The 19,847-nt window shown below is 35.8% G+C and overlaps 3 protein-coding genes across 4 annotated transcripts; 1 reads left to right on the top strand and 2 right to left on the bottom strand.

The window, feature by feature from the left end:
* Positions 1–936, bottom strand: LOC21406016 (glycine-rich protein DOT1). The gene has a single exon (XM_010105994.2). The coding sequence runs from the start codon at positions 934–936 to the stop codon at positions 1–3; it is 936 nt and encodes a 311-aa protein (XP_010104296.2).
* A 15,398-nt stretch (positions 937–16,334) lies between these two features.
* Positions 16,335–17,607, top strand: LOC21406015. Of its 2 annotated transcripts, none has more exons than XM_024170754.1 (3): positions 16,335–16,412; positions 16,997–17,143; positions 17,300–17,607. In XM_024170754.1, the coding sequence occupies exons 1-3, from the start codon at positions 16,378–16,380 to the stop codon at positions 17,454–17,456; spliced, it is 339 nt and encodes a 112-aa protein (XP_024026522.1). In that variant the 5' UTR covers positions 16,335–16,377; the 3' UTR covers positions 17,457–17,607. The 2 variants fall into 2 exon arrangements, with proteins under 2 accessions (XP_024026522.1, XP_024026523.1); XM_024170755.1 differs by having other exon boundaries at positions 16,997–17,147.
* Positions 17,608–17,698: 91 nt separating this feature from the next.
* On the bottom strand, positions 17,699–18,500 carry LOC21406014 (putative gamma-glutamylcyclotransferase At3g02910). The gene has a single exon (XM_010105992.2). It carries the CDS (start codon positions 18,438–18,440, stop codon positions 17,868–17,870), a length of 573 nt encoding a protein of 190 aa, XP_010104294.1. The 5' UTR covers positions 18,441–18,500; the 3' UTR covers positions 17,699–17,867.
* Between the last annotated feature and the right edge of the window lie 1,347 nt (positions 18,501–19,847).

Genomic DNA, 19,847 nt, shown 5'->3' with positions numbered 1-19,847 from the left:
TTATTTTGGGAGATAATTTAGGTAAGAAGAGGTTGCCCTTGTAGAGACGTTGATCATCAAACAAGGGAGCAACTGCCACACTTCAAGGCGCATAACCCCCGCCACCACCACCACCTGAACCGCCCCCGCCCCCGCCGTGGCCGCCAGTTCCGCCACCATAGCCCGAGCCAGCTCCTTCACCACCGCCATAACCACCTCCATGCGCACCTCCAGCACCCGAGCCTGCTCCCCCTCCGCCGCCACCGCCGCTTCCACCACCACCACCTCCTCCATGGCCAGCAGCTCCTCCAGCTCCATACCCACCACCGGAACCAGAACCCTCACCACCACCATAACCACCTCCTCCAGCACCGGCTCCACCTCCTCCTCCACCACCCCCCCCCCCCCCCCCCCCCCCCCGCCGCCCCCTCCTCCGTGGCCGGCGGCTCCTCCCGCTCCATATCCGCCACCAGAACCACCTCCTTCACCACCCCCATAACTACCACCGTGGTTTCCTCCGGCACCACTGCCGCCGCCGCCACCACCACTTCCTCCCCCTCCACCGCCGCCATGTCCAGCTCCATATTCTCCGCTGCCGCCATACCCTGCACCACTTCCTTCTCCACCCCCACTTCCATACCCGGCGCCACCAGCACCACCGCCAGCGCCGCCTCCACTGCCGCCACCGCCACCGCCTCCATGTCCTCCAGCAGCTCCGTAACCCTCACCGCCTCCTTCTCCTCGACCAGCCCCACTTCCATAGCCAGCGCCAGCACCAACAGTGGCAGTAACATAACCGTGGCCTACGCCATGCTCAGTTACACCATAGCTAGCTGTTAGAGCACCGTCAAGAGACTCTTCAGTAGTGAAGAGAACTCTTGACGCAGAAGTAGAAATGGCTAAACCCAACAATACAAAGAAAACAACACTAGAAATTCTATGCATAGCCATGGCCATGGGAGATTGTTTAATTAGCTTATGTCCATAGAATGCAGAAAACGGCAGCTATTTATAGAGTGCCCAAAGCCGCGTCCAATGGTTGGAGAGTGGCTAAAGCGCATGCAAAAGGGAAGGTGTGGGTGCTCACAGGTTATCAGTGCTCCAATACGCAGACACAAATTAGTACTGCACTCACACAACTCACTCATGCGTACTACGCTATTATTATTTAGTGAGTTTATGCTGTCCTCCTCATCTGCCGCAAATACCCATTTTTGCAGAGTTTTATATGTGTAATAAAGCCGAACTTACTTATATATATATATCTATATATATATATATATTATTCCTTTAGTACTTGCAAAAGGATTTGGCGCCTGCCGTCTCACCGTATTGCTTCCACACGAGACACTTGTATTTAGTCCTAGGGTTTTTAACACAATTGCCCCCTAACTTATAGTGGCTTGATAAAGTGTTCTTTAAATTTTTAATTTTAGCAATCAACCCCCAAACTAGTAAAAATGTTGTAATGTGCTCCATTTTACTAAATTTTATTATAGTGGCTTGAAAGTATTCATTTAATTTCATCGAACATGCTTTTTTAACACTAATTTAATACAATCATTGTTAAAATGTGACATATTACAATAAGTTTACAACTTGAAGAAATGATCTAAAATCATATAAGTTTAGGGGGCAAATGTGCAAAATGCTCTTAGTCTTATTATATGAATGCATGTTCTTCAATCGGATTTCTTTTTTTTTTTTAGATTGTTTTTTTAATTGGGATGTTGAAAATTTTCATCGAACGTGCTTTTTCAACACTAATTTAATACAATCATTGTAAAAATGGGGCATATTGTAATAAGTTTACAAGTTGAGAGAACAACTTGTTAAAATTAAAAATTCAAAGAGCAAATTGATAAAATCATATAAGTTCAGGGGGCAAATGTGCAAAATACCCTTAGTCTTATTACATGAATGCATGTTCTTCAATCGGTTTTTTTAATTGTTTTTTTTTTTTTCCAATCAGTATGAAGTTATCAAAAAATTCATATTTTGTATTTTGCACAGTACGTATCAAATGAATACTTTCACATTTCAAATTAACATTAAATTCATACTTTTTCTTTAGTAAAAAGTTTTTCTTGACTATGGATATCATATTTTTGAATTTTTTGTTTTTTCTTATTCTTATTCTTATTTCCTTTAAGGCTGTTTAGGATTTTTTTTTCATGATAAAAATTGATTATTGACCGAAAAAAAAAGATGAGAATTTGATCAGCATAAATCTAATATGAAGGTATAAATGTGATTCAATAAAAAACATAAGGTACAATTGTTTGATAATCTTAAAGTCCAAGGTATAAAAATGAAAAAAAAAAAAAAAACTCTTTTCTATTTCAATGTTTCAATACATAGTGCTATCTACCAAATTTTATTTTATATTTATATGGTCTAGCTAGGGCTACATAAAACGAATGAGATGCTCGTGCTATTTATCTTGAAAGGACGTGTGATCGCAATTAAGAGCTGTAGTTGACGAACTGATATCTTCGAGTCTTGAGAGATATACATGCATATATATATATATATAGGTCATATACATATACCATATATGTGCATGGTTTATGATAACTAGACCCTCAATATACACTCCTCTAAATGTGACCAAGTCACCATCCACTTATCATGATTGGGAAATTAGTTATAATGATATCATTGATGCATTCCATTATATAGTGAGTGTAATTAATTGATTAGTGAAGTGCTAATCGCAATACAGAAACATACGAGCTAGCTTAATGATCATTAGAATGAACATTTTAATTACGTAGTTAAGAAATAGGATAAAAATATTAATTATTTGAAAGATATCCAGGGTTACTGTTTTATGAAAAATTTCTTTTAACAAAATAAAGTGTTTTTCTTTCTTTTTAACGAAATGAGCGCCCTCATTTATCAAGAAATCAAATGACATATATTAAAAAACAAAAAAGAAAAAGAAAAAACCAAATGACATCCTAACTGACTTATATATGAGTTTTACCTCTCGTCCCATGCAATGATGTCAATTATTATAAATAAATAGATAACAAAGTAGCAAAATTGTTCAAATATATGCATAATTCCGAAGGAGCGATGAAAGATAATATAATATAAAAGAGCTAAAATCGGTCCTTAATTTTGAAGAAGAGCACCGACCAATTCAAAAGGATCTACTCATATACCAAATCATGAAGAGGCCTTATTAATCTTGCCTATATATATATATATATACATATAAGAAAAAATAGTGTATAGTTATAATTAATGATGATACTATAATAACAATATTATATTACAGTAATAGCAATAACAACAATAACAATGCCAATCAATTAATAAGTGCACTTGAGAAATTACAGAAATTTTAATTCCATATTGTATAAATGGACAATGAATTAAGAGGAAAACGTGTTCCATCATATAGATTACCTTTCATGCCCTTCACATTAGCTTGGTCTTGAATATATAAGTGTGTAAACTGATTAGACTGGCTAAGCAATGAGTCCAAAATGTCTAATAATAGCGATTCTGAATATTAAAAAAAAAGTTCAGTTATTTTATTTTTCTTATTATTCAGTTTGAAAAACACAAATGGTTGAATTTTAGAATCAAAGTAGTTTATGAGATTTAATTTTACGCTATCCTATTTAATGACTAAGGTAATGGTTTTATTTTTAGATGCATTAAAACAATGATTTATTTTTTGATGGTTTTCTACTTTAATCTTATTGGCTAAAAGCAAAGCAGTGGAACAGTAGGAGCATATTTCATGCAGACACAGTGAGCACATATATTCCCGCTCGTCAAATCAGGATTATGTAGTTCCTAGGCTATGCATCGATATCTGTATCTATTTGACGAGATATAATTATTTTTTGACATGATACAATTAAAGTCATGAATCTTATTAAAAAATTGTTCTGCCTCAAAACAATATTTATATTTGTCTAATTTTAGAAGAATTTGACAGTAGTTAATTTAATTACTTGAAAAATGTTGATATGGGATCAGTCCAAATGTTGTGTAGACAATTAATTTGCCAGATTAATCGTAGTTTTAAGCTGAATGGTTAACGGTTTGAAATAGATCTAGCAATTTAACGTGTTCTGATATAAGACTAATTCGTCGCGTGGTCTATTAGTTAAAAGCATTTTTAATTAAATAATGCGAAAGGAAAAAACATCCTTGGCACAGCCTATTAGTTAAAAACATGAACTAATAATGTTTCGGTCCTGTTATATTGCTGCCAACCTATCACGGCCAATCGTACAAATAAATAAGAAGTGTACTATAGTCATGCATATGGATTATGGCGTTCTATTTAGAAGACTTTTCGAATTTAGATAAGTGATTAAGATATATAACACAACAAACATAAGAAGAATATTTCACCGTCATATAGTTTAAGGAGATTAAAACTTTTTGGAGCATAGAATTGGCAGTAATTGTATATATGTTTATTAATTAAAGATCTCCTCTCACTCATATTGGTTATTACTCTTATTTTTTCTCAACTTTAACATGAGTAAGAAGGGGTATTAATATTTCATTTAAGCTGTTAAATGCATAAGTATTATTTTCAAGGAGCATAGCCACCGTGGCCGCCACCATGGCCACCACCACTGCCACCACCATAACCACTAGCTCCTCCACCGTAACCCTCACCTTCTCCTCCACCACTTCCATATCCACCTCCATGAGCTCCCCCAGCACCAAAACCTCCTCCACCGCCACCACCGTGGCCTCCACCACCTCCACCGCCAGCTCCACCAGCTCCTCCGCCTGAACCTCCACCTTCTCCCCCACCTTTTCCATATCCCCCTCCATGAGCTCCCCCATCACCAGAACCTCCTCCCCCGCCACCACCGTGGCCTCCGCCACCTCCACCGCCAGCTCCACCAGCTCCTCCGCCTGAACCTCCACCTTCTCCCCCACCTTTTCCATATCCCCCTCCATGAGCTCCCCCATCACCAGAACCTCCTCCCCCGCCACCACCGTGGCCTCCGCCACCTCCACCGCCAGCTCCACCAGCTCCTCCGCCTGAACCTCCACCTTCTCCCCCACCTTTTCCATATCCCCCTCCATGAGCTCCCCCATCACCAGAACCTCCTCCCCCGCCACCACCGTGGCCTCCGCCACCTCCACCGCCAGCTCCACCAGCTCCTCCGCCTGAACCTCCACCTTCTCCCCCACCTTTTCCATATCCCCCTCCATGAGCTCCCCCATCACCAGAACCTCCTCCCCCGCCACCACCGTGGCCTCCGCCACCTCCACCGCCAGCTCCACCAGCTCCTCCGCCTGAACCTCCACCTTCTCCCCCACCTTTTCCATATCCCCCTCCATGAGCTCCCCCATCACCAGAACCTCCTCCCCCGCCACCACCGTGGCCTCCGCCACCTCCACCGCCAGCTCCACCAGCTCCTCCGCCTGAACCTCCACCTTCTCCCCCACCTTTTCCATATCCACCTCCATGAGCTCCCCCTGCACCAGAACCTCCTCCACCGCCACCACCGTGACCTCCGCCACCTCCACCATCACCATAACCACCACCTGAACTGCCTCCTTCACCACCTCCATAACCCGCACCATGGTCTCCTCCATATCCAGAGCCACCCCCACCACCCTGGCCGCCACCACCACTTCCACCGTACCCCGCGCCATGTTCTCCTCCACCACCATACCCGGCCCCTCCTCCTCCGCCACTTCCATAACCAGCCCCTCCAGCATCACCATAAGCAGAGGCGCCACCGCCACCTCCGCCACTGCCGCCACCTCCACCACCACCATGTCCACCGGCGGCTCCATATCCGGCATCACCACCTTCTCCATGACCACCGCCGCTGCCATATCCGGTAGCACCATCTTCTCCTATAGCTCCATATCCACCGCCACCCCCAGAACCACCTCCTCCAGCAGTAACACGGTCGCCTATAGCATGTCCGATTACTGGAGAATGGACTGTTTCTTTTTCATAATTAAGTAAAGCTCTGGTTGCAGAGCAAATGCCTATGCATAGCAAGACAAGGAAAGCACAACTAAGAAGCCTGTGTCTAGCCATTGGAGCAATGCATCAGAATACATGAGAAAGTGGCTATATATAGGAATGCTACGGGGAGTTCAAGAGGAATTATTTAGTACACCAGGTGTACCACGTCATATAAATCCGTCTAATGAGATTGTATCATTTAGACATTTTATCTATGCAGCTTTTTACTTTTATTTTTCTCTTTACTAATAGGTATTCAATGTAAATATCTATTAAGAAAGAGAAAAATAAAAGTGAAACTAATATAGACAAAATGTCTAAATGGTATAATCTTATTTAACGGGTGTATTATATAAGTAATATGACGTGTTACATTCGAGTGTACTGAATAATTTCTCGAGAGTTCAATAGTGCTTCCACTGAACCCAAAGTGGTTAAATCCCATAATGCAGAAGAAGAGTTCCGAACGATATTCTATGTCCCACGAAAAATTCGGTCCATACAAGTAATACGATCAACTTAGAGAAATACACACTTAAGTGCTTTTTCCGTCTTCCATATATCGTATAAATGAAACCATGCACAAATCGTTTAAGTGGATTACTTCTTTTTGGCCAATTCATAAGGTGAGTTCACAACATGAAGTCCACAAATGAGACTCAAATTCTATTTATAATATAGTGTTTAATAGTACCGGTGGTCTAAGCATTTTTCCTAAGACTCACAAACACTATTGAGCTTTCCATAATAATGGTTTACACATATCATTTTCCATATATCAATGATATTCTCATCCTCCTACTTTTCTATGCTATCTATGCACCTATTGATAATACCCATCCCCTTATAGCTTAAAATATTCTAAAATAGGAAACTTAATGTTGACCGACTACTTTGATAGTATAAGCCTTTTAATGTTATATATATATATATAGTAGGTCTTCAATGATCAGGGTCCTATAATTACTCTCAAGTTTGTCCTAAGTTGGACATTGACGGGTGAAAGGGGATCGTTAAGTACTAGCTGTAAAAGATTCAATTTTGTTATATCTTCTGACTGCTTATATGATTAATTAACAACATAATATTATTGATACTAAAAATCACATCCAATAAGTTAAAGGTGGCCAAAGTCAAGCGGCTAATTGTTTGCTTGTTCACTTTAGTTTAATATCATTCACGACAGAAAAAGAAATTTTAACGTTAGAGATTATTACCATCGTCATGGAGACAGATAGTGCATGCGCCAGTTAGTGAGAATATTGGTAATATATCTAAACAGAAAAACAATAATTGGTTACTCTATGTTTTGTTTCATAGTTTTTTTTTTTTTTTTTTGGAGGAATTAGTGGGCAGTGGCTACATAGGTTTCTTAGTAAATCATTGCTTAGACAATGACGAGTTGGGATTAGTGTTTGTAAATCATCGTTCCACTAAAATTCAAATTCTTTGGTCTTAATTCGATTTCGTGATCCATTTATATCAACCCACTAAAATCTCTTTCAAAATGGAATGATGTATATCGCAATGAAATAAGAAGAAACTTGTCCTCCAAATTTGACTCTACGCATCCTTTTATATATATGAATATAAATACATATATATGTATTATGGAGTCCTTTTTTTCTATAACACACACACACACATATATATATATATATATATATATATGGAGTCTATTACTTACTTTTAGTCACACAAAAAAAAAAAAAAAAACAGAAACTAAAAAATTAAAATTCACGGCACTATATCACCAACAAAAAACATTTGCAACCAGTTATTTTCTCCTTAAGTCTCACACACACACACACACACATATATATATATGTATGTATGTAGGTATGTATATGTATGTAAGTATCGTCATCAATATATATATTTCTCTTAGTCCACTTCTTCTTCTGCACTTTTTTTTTTTTTTTTTTTTTTTTTTATTCTGATGGGGTATATATAGCACGTGTTTTCGAACTTGTCTTGTGGTTGCCTTTCCTGAAATGCTTCTATAGATTTACTTTTTCTTTTTGCTCAAGGCTTCTAGATTTACTTTAATATATTATCTGATGTGCTAAGTTTTAAGGTTTTGAAATTAAGCATTAATGGGGCTGTCCAACGAAGCACTGAAATAATAACAGTATGTAGTGGAGTAGACATTGCACGTGTAATAGTAAAAATAATCATGTAGCAGTTATGTTTTGATTGTATATAATGTGCTCGAGGCAAGAAACAAGGAAAACTTTCTCGATTTGGTGGGCCCTACAAAGATGGATGCTCTAGAAGCTGCTTCTGTACCAGGATTTGCTCTTCATGCACCGGCCTCCTCACCAAGACCTAATCAACAAAGGATTTAGCGCTTTCTACAAATCTAACTGTTCGATTTTACACACTAAAATAATATGCTCTCTCTCGATCTTACACACTGAATCATATGCTCTCCGTTAGATCTCACATACTAAATGATATGCTCTCTCTCTCTCTCTCTCTCTCTCTCTCTATCTCTCTCTCACACTCAGAAGGGATAACAAGCATTGGAGAATTAAAAAAAAAGAAAAAAAAAAACCATCACAATTAGATTGACATTTCAAACAAGAAAAATTGAATCCTGCCTGAAGATGAACAAGCTAAATGTCGAGGCAGAAGAAAATACTAATAGAAGCCCTAAAAGGACAAGGGAAAAAAAACCAAATAAAGATATACTTTTTTCAGTAATTGACTATGAATGACCTCGTTAAAATAACTCCTTTTTTCTAAAAAACCAATACGAAAGAAACCTGAAAGGGTGCAAAACTGCAAAAGAGTGCGTAATAATCCCAGTCTTCATAAAAATAAAAATAAAAAAGCTGGCCAATAAATTATTAACCACATAATTAAGATGAGTCGCATATTAACCAATTTGCATAGGAAACGACATTAATGATCGCCAATATTAATTCAGCCTTGAAAGCAGTGAGGTTCCTTAAATGACGCGGAAAACAGCCATTGACCAATCCTCTATGAGTTCTGAGCACCCCACAATAGCCAACTAGGCGAGAATAACCATTAGCTACTCCATCGGTATTGATTTTGTCATTTAGAAAAATGCTCAGGGTACTACCGCTGCTAAGCACTATTTTATTATGATCTTATTTATGGCTCATACACTGCAAGATTTATTTTCTATTAGTGAATAATGCTTAGCACCTTGTCACTAATGTTTTGTTATAGCATTAAGATTACGTACGTGTATCCACTAAGGTGACGTTTGGTTCATGAGTTCAGAACTATAGTTTATGATTCTGATTTTTAAAATTTAAATTTTTTTGTGAGAAAGAAATACTGTAAAGAACTAAGAATTATGATCCAGAACCAGACCAGAACCCTCAAAACAAACGAAGCATAAATTATTTAAAACTGCATAATCTGTAATAGAAGTAATAACCTAGTCAGCAACCGTGCAAATTCATCTCATTGGAGGTTAATCTCATTGGTCATTTTAATGTAGATATAGTTTATCAGCGAGAGGTTATACATGAGATGAATATGATGAAACATTCTTGGACCGTAAAGAATACGATGACAATATTGTTAGTTTCTCAAACTGGATTTAAAAAAAAAAAAAAGATTGTGCGGAAGCGTGGTATCGATTGAATCATATAAATTAAAATTTAATGCGATCATTATTTCATGTTAATTTTTATTTAACTACAATGAAATCAAAGAGAAGAAAAAGTTTTTACCGACGTTCGATTAAGATGTTAATCTTCAACTCCTCCAACACTGTCTTGAGTTTTAAATTCTAAGAACACCACGGCTCTTTCTCAATGTATCTCCGATCAACGTAAACTTGGATGTGTGGGCGTTCTAATGAGTTTCTCACCACATGATATGGATAAATAAGAAGATCACCTATGGTTATCACTCACTTTTCTTAAAAGTATGTGATGTCTCTCAATAATTTTTTTTTTTTTTTGTAAAGTTTTTATCTCACACACCTCTCAAAATAATAGTACTATTATTTTTTATAGAGAGATTTTTAATTATTTAATTTAAACAATTTAAATTTAAAATAATATCCCACTACCACACTAATTTTCTCACCCACTTTCTCTCAATCTTTTACGTGCTCTTCCTTTTTCTTTCCTCAATGTGAGGAAACGTGTTGTTGCACGTTTCCTTTCCCCCCCTTTTTTTATTAATATTATGGCCAAATAAAAATAAAAAATAAAAACTTTTCTCTTAATGAAAAACGTGGAGAGATTTGAGAGTGAGAAAAAATTTCTCTCTCTCTATAAAAGTGATTAGATTCATCCATATTAATTTAAAATAATTTTAAAATAATTTTAATGTTAATTAATGGAATTAATTAATATGTGTATTTAGAATTCTCAATTCTAAATTAACAATCATAACCCAATATGATATATATAGTTAACATTAATTTTATCGAGCCGTTGAGAGGAACTATAGACATTATAACTTTAAGCTCTAATAATTTTGACAATTAATTAATACCTTAATTAATATGTCAAACTTATTAATTCCAAATTACTCCACTATAAATTTGGAATTGCACTCTTAAAATTATAAAACAATTATGTTCATGGAATTTGTGTTGTCCATTGATATAGTCACTACATATGAATTAATCCTCCATAAACGGTTCAGAATTAAAGCTAAGAATTTTCTGTTGACCTCTTTAATTATATCTTTCTCCATAAGTACCATTGATCCTCTAATGAATAATATATTTTATGATCCAATCATAAAATTGAGTGCTCTTATTATTCAAGCTCCGAATTAACACTTATGAGAACCGTCCATCCACTTCATTATGAAAGAATGGATTTCATCTTGTAAATTAATATTCTCGGCTATTTATTTTACTATGCTCTCAATATACCAAGACTTTGACATTATTCATATGTGTCATTACTCAATATGTCAAAGAACATAATAGCATAAATAGGAGTCTATTAATTACTCAGAATTAAGATTAATTCATATATGACCATCATTGATTAATATTGAATGCTCTATCTAATAACGGAATTTATTAGAGATTCATAATTAATCACGTTCCAGTCTTATGTAATCATACTACATAAAATGCTTTCATTCTAATAATCTCATTATTAATAATCTAGGATAAGATTGTTTCATTCAGAATGTAATGAACCACACTAGTAATTTTAAATTAAACATCCCAATTTTAATTTATAATTATGAACAAGTTTAGATTATTTTACTTCAAAAATTATCCTTTGCATATAACACTTATATACAATGTTTAAAGTTACATATAAAATAATTTAAGGATTTTAGATATTTATAAAACATCACATGCATGCAAAATAATATTAAAAAAACTCTTTATTTCATTAATAATTAACAAAGTATTTAAATCTTATTTGATTTATGGGCACATACCTCAACAAATATAGGTTACCTTCTAATCAAATTCAAAAAACTTGAATAATCAACAATGAAACAATTGCTTAGGAAGGTATGGAGATTGTACCTATAAGTTCTTGAGACAAAATGACGGAACTTGATGAAAAATTGAGAAAAGAAAAAGTTGGATAACAACTTTAGAAAGAAACAACCTTATAAACTTAGGGTTAATCGAAATCATAACCAATCTAAGCGCTACAAAAGTAGTTATTATTTTCTCTAAGACGCTCCTTGACAGTTTTATTTTTATTTGTTTTGCTTTTTTAATCTGTTTTCTTTTTTATTTTAGGTTTATTATACTGACATCTCATGTGTTTTCCTAAAATAATAGACACCCCCTCACTGAAAATAATTATGTCAGCACCCCTATACTAAAGTTTGTTAAATTTTGATGGGAAATGTCAAATATAACCCTTTTAATATCATCCATTGATCCACAAATACTAAATCTTAACTAAATAAAAATCTATCATTATAGTAAAAATTTAATATAGTGAAAATTTAATGTTAAAGAGTGTAAAAATAAATTAAACTCATTTGGTGTTAAACAAGGGTAAAACCAACATTTTTAGTATCATATATAGCTTATAAACATTTTCTAATATATGGAGGCTATTTTTGATATCTTTTAAGAATTTAACGGTCAACATTGACGGTCAACTAACGAATGGGGTGTCTGTGTAATATTTTTGAAAGCTTAAGAGATGTTGACGTGATTAGTTTCGGTCAAAATGTGCTACTGTTATTTTGCCAAAACACGGGAGGTTTCAGTATAATCGGCTCTTTTATTTTTCATTTTTGTTTAAATTTAGGTTTGTATGTTCTTATTTTAAAAACAATGTATGTGCTTTCTTTCCATTTTCCCACAAACTAAGGGACTTCATCATAATGTATGTGGCTGCAAGGATCCTTATTGAGTGGCTTTCTTTTTTGGTAGAATAATTGAGGGGCTTTCTTGCTTATTAAAGCAACAGAAGTATATATATATAGTGGACAATCTTTACTCTTTAGTGGTTATTTGGTCCTGTCAAGAAAAATATAGCATTCGCGCTCAATCAGAATTTATAGCCTATGATTGCATGCATTGATACTGTAAATAAACCATTCGGCCACTAGATACGTCCTATCAAGTTTGAAAGTTATGCCTAATTTGGTCTCTCTAATTACAGTTATAGTAGTATTCTAAAGGAATATTATTGAAGGAAAGACAAAAATTAATATCATAAATAATAGAGACGTTCTAGCTAACCAGTTCTGGTATTTATCATCCCCGCTTAGCTCCTCATGACGTGGCAAACTCCACGTTTGGCTCTTGAAAAATCACTTAGATATGGGACCCATGACCACATGAATTAATAAATGGCCTCGTTCATTTCATCGATTCGAGTTTAGAGTTTGAATTTTGCTACAGTAAAAAGCTCTCATAAACAGTTACATTTAACTTTTTTGCTACAGTAAAAAGCTCTCACATAAAGTTACATCTCAACTTAAATTAAAAACTCGAATCAGTAAACTAAATGGTCATGTAGTGTTGGCACACCATACAGAGCCACATTATATTGCGAAGATAAAAATGTAGAGCCAATTAGCAATTTTGAAAATAATATAGATGTATGTATATACATTATTTTTTGTCTCTCACCGATCAAACCTACCAAACATATTGTGTGAAACGGATCAATGAAGACGGGTAAATTCTAGCTGGCATGCATATGTACGTGTATGTGTGTGTCTCTCTCTACACACACACACACACACACACACACACACACATATATATATATATATATATATATATATGCAAGAAAGGGATGCGTACATGTACATTGTTCTCGTCCTATTGATGTGTAAACCCTTTTCGTTGCATTGAAGGAACCAAATAGCCTTATCTTTGTAAAGGTCACAAGTTGGGGATTTTGGAATAAGCATGCAAAGGTAGCAAGCTATAGCAAGTAGTTAGTGGGGACTCTCACATGGGAAGGGCAAGAGCATATACAATGGACCATTCTCTAGTATCAGTCCTCTCTAGCTGGACATATAGGTGGGACCAGTCCATATCACTTTGCTCGGCTAGTGGGTTATTCCTTTTGTTCATCACGCTTGAGTTATTGGTTGATTACACCATTCTTCCCACTACAAATGATCGTTTCTGACGTTTTGGGCCTGTTTTCAGCAAATTTTTGGGTTTCAGTTTCACACTAGATCGGTGATTTGGATCAACAGAGACATGACGAATTCTCTTCTTTTTTTTTTCTTTTTTTTTTTTTTTTTGTATTATTAGACATGTAAAAAAAAAAAAAAAAAAGTAGACGGTTGATCAAATGAAGGATTTTCTCAAAATTAATTTGAAGAGATTATGCCTGAACGCTTAAAATGAAACTAAATTAGTGGAAGTAATATAATTACTAGCAAAGAAAATTAATGGAAGTAATTGTAGATATGATCATTGTGGTAAATTGTACGTAATTACACTACAAGTAGCCTTCAGCGACAAAACTTTTAAAGGTAAATAGGCAGCAACGATCGTTACTGATTAGCTTTGGCAAGTCCCAACCCAGATCCTTACCCAAAAAAAAAAGTGCTAGTAACGTTTTAGTGACGACGCTACATGCGTTCAAGTTCATGAATAATTATTCATATTGCATCTATTCGTAACATTACCTTTAGACCGTTTGCGAATCATTGAAAGGCTCACCAAATCTTGGATTACGTTTAAATAGTCTGAGATTGTAATGTTGTGTGTTTGTTGTTCATGTCCACTCGCACCAGCTTGTAGTAGAGGTTTCGGTTTTCTCTCCATGTTCTCTCGGTGTGCGTTGGACAGGACATATTGTATAATTCCTACAATGTATAATTTACAATCCTGAACGAGATAGTACCTTATCCTGTAGATAATGTGAAGTAATGATGGATAATAGTTTGCATGCACACATCTGCATTATCTTTTTGTGCATGTCTAGTTTTGATCAGTTTATTTATATTAGACTAATGATGTCGATTTGTAAGTGTTGTATACATTTAAACAACCATTTGTCTGATTAATTGGGAATGGTTTAACAACAATCGTAGAGGTAGCAAAAAGTTATTTTAATGAAAGTGGTACGGTAAGATGTATTTGTTATAATTGCTTGAATAGGAGATTGCAACTGTTTAGAGCTGTAAATTTGAGTCGGCCCGTTACAGTAAATTTAGACTGAGTCAAAGTTTCAAACTTAAAAGATTGTTCGGCCCAATCCAGTCAAACTAAATGTCATTTTCTAAAAAGTTTTTTTTAATATGCCTTATAAAATTTCAGACGGACTCTAAGGCTCTGTTCACTTCGTATATTCGAGTTTAGAATTCGAGTTTTTTTACAGTAAAAAGCTTTTATAAACAATCACATCTAACTTTTTTGCTACAGTAAAAAGCTCTCACATAAAGTCACATCTCAACTCAAATTTTAAACTCGAATCAATGAAGTAAACGGAGCCTAAATCTCTTGAGTTTTAAAATTGAATTGGGCCAACGAGTCTGCCTGAAATTTTCAATCGGCCCGAGCAGCCTGAATTTTTACCTTTACAACCGTTAGAAATTACTATCAGAGCACGCACATATTCGACGGATTTCAAAGATTTTATGCGATATGGACATATCTGAAGAATTGATAAAGAGCGTACGAACTAGCTGATGAGATGTTTGCTTGAAATGACGTTGCTAGACCTACATAACTTGATGAGACAGAGGTGATGGGCATGACAAATGAAAAATGGTTTGGGTTGGGGTATAACAAAGATCTTTTCTCTACGCTTAAGTCATGGTTGTATCTGGTCTGTAGTAATTCAACTTTAAATTTTCTAGTTAACTAAGCCATCGTTTATTTAATCGATTTGAGTTTTTAATTCTAATTTTTTTTTTTAAAATATCACATTTAACTTTTTTTATTACAATTAAAAATTCTTAAAAAATATAATATATTTAACTCGAATTGAAAATTTAAATCTATAAAACGAACTAAAATTAATGCACTTTAAAAGTGCAGAACAAGTAGACAAACAAGTCTTTTGATTCCTTGTCAGCAATACAAGGTGTTTCCTTATATTTTTTTTTCTTTTCTTTTGATCACATGTTGTAACACGTACATGAACAAATTTCTAGTCAAGTAGCGACCTGCGCGGTTTCTGAGGGGGATTCGAGTCTCTGCGTGCTCGATAAGATTACCGCCCCATTGCGATTTAGGTACTAGTTTGTTTATGAACATTACTGTTTTCCATTTTCCTCTACAAAAATTGTGCAAATTGACCAAAGTTTAACATGCAACGCCGGAGGCTCGAGCCCACTAACATTTGGAATTCAATTTCTGAGGAAGAAAAACATACGATTCCTGGTAAAGTTTTCTAATTTTATTACACATTTTAGTTAATTAAATGCGAATAATATTTACTTTTTAATGGAATGCAACAATGGTTGAAGGAAGAAAGTACCTAATGTTCAAACCGATGGAACGCATTGCAATGTCCGAGTATAAAATGGACGCAGAGAATTGCCAAAGATTCTTAAAGAACATCCTTTGGGTTTAGTCACTTTTTTTGTTCTGCCACATTTTGATGAACAACAAAGAGGAGAATTACTCCTTGTAAGGACAAATAAAAGAGTTTTTCTTTTGTTGGGAAGACAAAATTTAAGAGCTTGATCAGTCGAAATGCTTTTCTGGGTAGTAGTTGAATAGTGGTGTTACTTTGCTTTGTTCAACAATATATTCTCTAGATTTTACCACTTTTGTCCTCTACGATAAAGCCATTTTAACCCTGGTCACAATAATTGACATTTCCAGGGAGAATAATTGCATGGTTTAAAGACCACTTTAGCCTTCGTCTAAAACTGTTTCGGTTTGGATAATGAAGGACATCTTTGACTTTTCGTTTGGAGCTAATCACCAATTCAAGTAGAAACTAGTCAGCTTGGTTCATAACAAGCACACAAACTTGTAGCAATCCACAAATTAATTGTTGCAGAAAGAGATGGAAGCTCAGGAAATCAGCCAGCAACCTTCCAGGTTTCATTCCTCCTCTGCGCTTTCTATATTGGAACCAATTAACTACATACATACTGATAATATATATAAACATATATATAGAGTGTATATATTATATGTCATAGCACGTCAGTATCTATGTGTGCGTGTCTATATATATATATATATATATATATATGGCTAAATGGTACCAAAGTATTCAATTAGAGACTTACATTTGAAGTGACTGGATTTAGGCATAAGGATTTCCAGGATCATGATCCCATAAAAATAACATCACTTCATTTTCTCTTGAAAGGAAAAAGAAAAAAAAATTTCACACACTAATATAGATCACTGGGTATAAAGAAATAAATAAACAATGATTTCATACATTAATGGTTATTCATTACTAGTACTAGCATAATAGCTCTTCTTGTTTTCTTGAAGATTTTATATTCTTTTTTTTTTAATTGATAATATAATTCGTACGAGATAGGCATATATATTAAAGAGTGCCATTTGCCAACTTAATTGGAATGTGATGTATATTATCTTGATGCTAGTCATTCATTGTCATCAGCTCATTCAAAGAACCTGACATTAGTGCCTCCCAACTTGAGCAGCTCTGCGACGGTCCAAGGAAATAAGTCAAGCCGCTTAAAGGCATTTTGCAAATGCAGCGTAGGGTGGAGCTGCGTCATCACTCGTACGGAGGGTCCAGACGCAGGCAAGGCCTTTGTCAAATGTGGGGGAGAATGCACTTGTGTTATGTGGGTAAATTATTCCCTTATACTAAACAAGTCCAGTTTCATAAATTATCCCCTAAAGTGCAAATTATTTTGCAATTCGTTGGAATTCTCTATATATGTATGCAAATGTAGGATTCCAAAAGCAGCACCCAACTAATCCGTAATCTTGGTCCACAGAGAGGCGGATGGGACGGTGATAAAGGACGCAAAGCTGCCGAAGGAGCTAGAAGATATGGCAGAAGGAGAAGTATTCTGCAAGTGTGGTGAAGGGTGGAGTTGTGTGATCTCGAAAGTTGAAGGGCCTGATGCTGCTAAATCCTTCTATGAATGCTAAATCCTTACTGATTGTTTACATTTTCTTTGTTGGGTGGTTTCAGTTGTGGCCTTCCTAGTTTGTCTGTCTGTCTGTCTTTGTGCTGTGGTTGGCTTTAGGCCTTTCGGCCCTCTTTTTCTTTGTGGAATGATATTCACATTTAGCTAAACAAGTGGAAAGGATTTTCTCTATGTTGATGTCTGCCTTCACTTGCTTGTGTGCATTCAAAGTGTTAATTCAAGAAACTTTTGGACAAAAAGAAATCTCGGCAACTTCCTTTTTTATTTTTTGCTGGCGCACACACATAAACATATACACGTCTTTCTTAAGAATGCGATTTTCCGCAATCATCAACCAATTGTAACCTAAAACTGGAGTAGGAATGATGCGTGAAAACTACTATGTTTTGCAAATATAACAACTTGGTGAGGCCTATCCTGTCCTTTCACATACCTCCGTCACATCCAACGGTGAAGAAGCCACAAAAAGCCAAACATCCTCAAGAATGCCCCGACCCTGATGAGGCCTATCCTGTCTTTTCACATACCTCCGTCCCTCTGTCTCGGAATACTCGCTTAGACCCTCCCTCCGGTTCCTCTCCCACAGTGCCTCCCCAAAGCTCCGGTGCGCGAAGTAGGCCTCGGCATCCGAAACGACGCCGTCTTGGTCGTCCTCGGAAACGGCACCGTCCCGCTCCCGGACGACACGAATCGGGAGGCGCTCGTAGTGGCCGATGGCGATGCCCTCGAGGTCGTCGAGGCGGGCCAGGCATCGGCCCGTAACGGAGTAGAGCTCGCCGCGGATACGGTGGCCCGGCCCAGGAAGGTTGATGAGATAGGGAATCCCGTGGGGCCCGCAGACGAGAGGGTAGGATTGGAGGGTGAGATGGGTCCCAAGGAAAACGGCGTCGTTGTGGGAGATTAAGTCGTGCATTAGCGTGTGGTTCTGGAAGCCGCGCTTGAGCGTGCCGTAGGTGAAGATCAGTGTCTGTTTGGGATCATCCATGGGAGATTACTACAGAGACGGAGGACAACCTTTTGGATGGCAGAAAACTGAAGTAAAAGTAAGGAATGGCAATCATTTCGTTATTGTATTGTTTTTTGCTTTTATTTTTTTGTTTTGGCTAGATTCTTTAAATTTTTTTTTTTTTAACATTCTCCATCAGTCATGAGTTAAGTTTTTTATCCATTAAATTTATATAAAATTACATAAAAATTAAAAAATATATTAATAGTTAAAAAAATTTAATAATATTTTTTTTCTTTTTTCTAAAAAAAAAAATGGGCATAACTTTTATGAGATAATTTAAATTAAAAAAAGAGTTTTTTTAGTAAGATCTAAAAAAAATAAATTATAGATGGTTCTCTACTTTTCAGTCATTAAATTTGTATAAAAAAATATTTACTCTTTATATTTTTAATCTGATGTGATTTTGATTAGAATTGAGAAAATTATTAAACTTACTCTTAAAATTGTATGGGTCTAAATTTTTATCTCTTATTCTTAATTAATACTCTTTTGTTGATATAGTTATTTGGCTAAAAAAAGTATTAGTCAAGAATAATGGGTAAAACTTAAGGGCCCATTTGGTTCATGCGTTTAAACTAGTGATTCTTAATTTTAGCATTTAAAATTTAAATTTTTTATGAGAAAAAAATACTGTAACATAATCAAAATTATTTGATATTCCACAAGATTCATACATCTTTAAAGAGTATTTGTGAAGATTTCTCTATTAGTTTTGACCACACTTGGGGTTTAATTAGATTAAAATAAATAAAGGGAGAAGGAGGGAAATAGGCCTAATTAAGAGAGTAATAAGAATTAATAATCCAAAGTTATGGAATAGTTAATAAATAGACCATTTATTGTTCATCTGGATTTACCAGCACTTAAATTTACAAAAGTGTCCATGTGTAAAAAAATTAAAATGATACCTAAGAAAAAACCAAAATTCTTTCTCTTCTTGCGCTCTATCTTTCTCTCTCTACGTTCATTGTACTCAGGCTATAAAATCAAGCAATTCATCAAACATCTACTAGACAATCAGATTGTCTTACCCAGCACAAAGCAAAACCCGAACATTAATAGCCAATAGAACTAATCAAAACAATAATAACCTTAAGAGATTCAAACCAAATGACACAAATTTACATTCTGATTAACAATTTATTATTATTTTTAAGCACAGATTGCTTAAAATACATATATTCAAATTATTCTAGAAACACTATGTTCTCTTCATGGCCACCACAGTACATGAGATGCCGACTAACACTGAAGGCAGAGATCTAAAGGCAAAAAGATCTGGCTACAGATCAATGAAATTCGTCATCATGGAAAGGGTTCGCATTGTCTCGACTACACCGTCGTGAGTCTTGACGGTGAGGTCTGAGCTTAGATTTTACCATA

This window comes from Morus notabilis, unplaced genomic scaffold, assembly GCF_000414095.1.
Source record: "Morus notabilis unplaced genomic scaffold, ASM41409v2 Scaffold69, whole genome shotgun sequence".
NCBI lineage: Eukaryota > Viridiplantae > Streptophyta > Magnoliopsida > Rosales > Moraceae > Morus > Morus notabilis.
Note: the sequence above shows the minus strand (reverse complement) of the source record. Positions and strands in the feature narration are given on the sequence as shown.

Excerpts from the sequence above, each read along its gene's own strand:
- LOC21406016 (XM_010105994.2), bottom strand. The coding sequence starts at position 936 with ATGGCCATGGCTATGCATAGAATTTCTAGTGTTGTTTTCTTTGTATTG.
- LOC21406015 (XM_024170754.1), top strand. The coding sequence starts at position 16,378 with ATGGAAGCTCAGGAAATCAGCCAGCAACCTTCCAG. Across the intron at positions 16,413-16,996 it reads ATCAGCCAGCAACCTTCCAG|CTCTGCGACGGTCCAAGGAA; the intron begins GTTTCATTCCTC and ends CAACTTGAGCAG. Across the intron at positions 17,144-17,299 it reads GGAGAATGCACTTGTGTTAT|AGAGGCGGATGGGACGGTGA; the intron begins GTGGGTAAATTA and ends CTTGGTCCACAG.
- LOC21406014 (XM_010105992.2), bottom strand. The coding sequence starts at position 18,440 with ATGGATGATCCCAAACAGACACTGATCTTCACCTACGGCACGCTCAAG.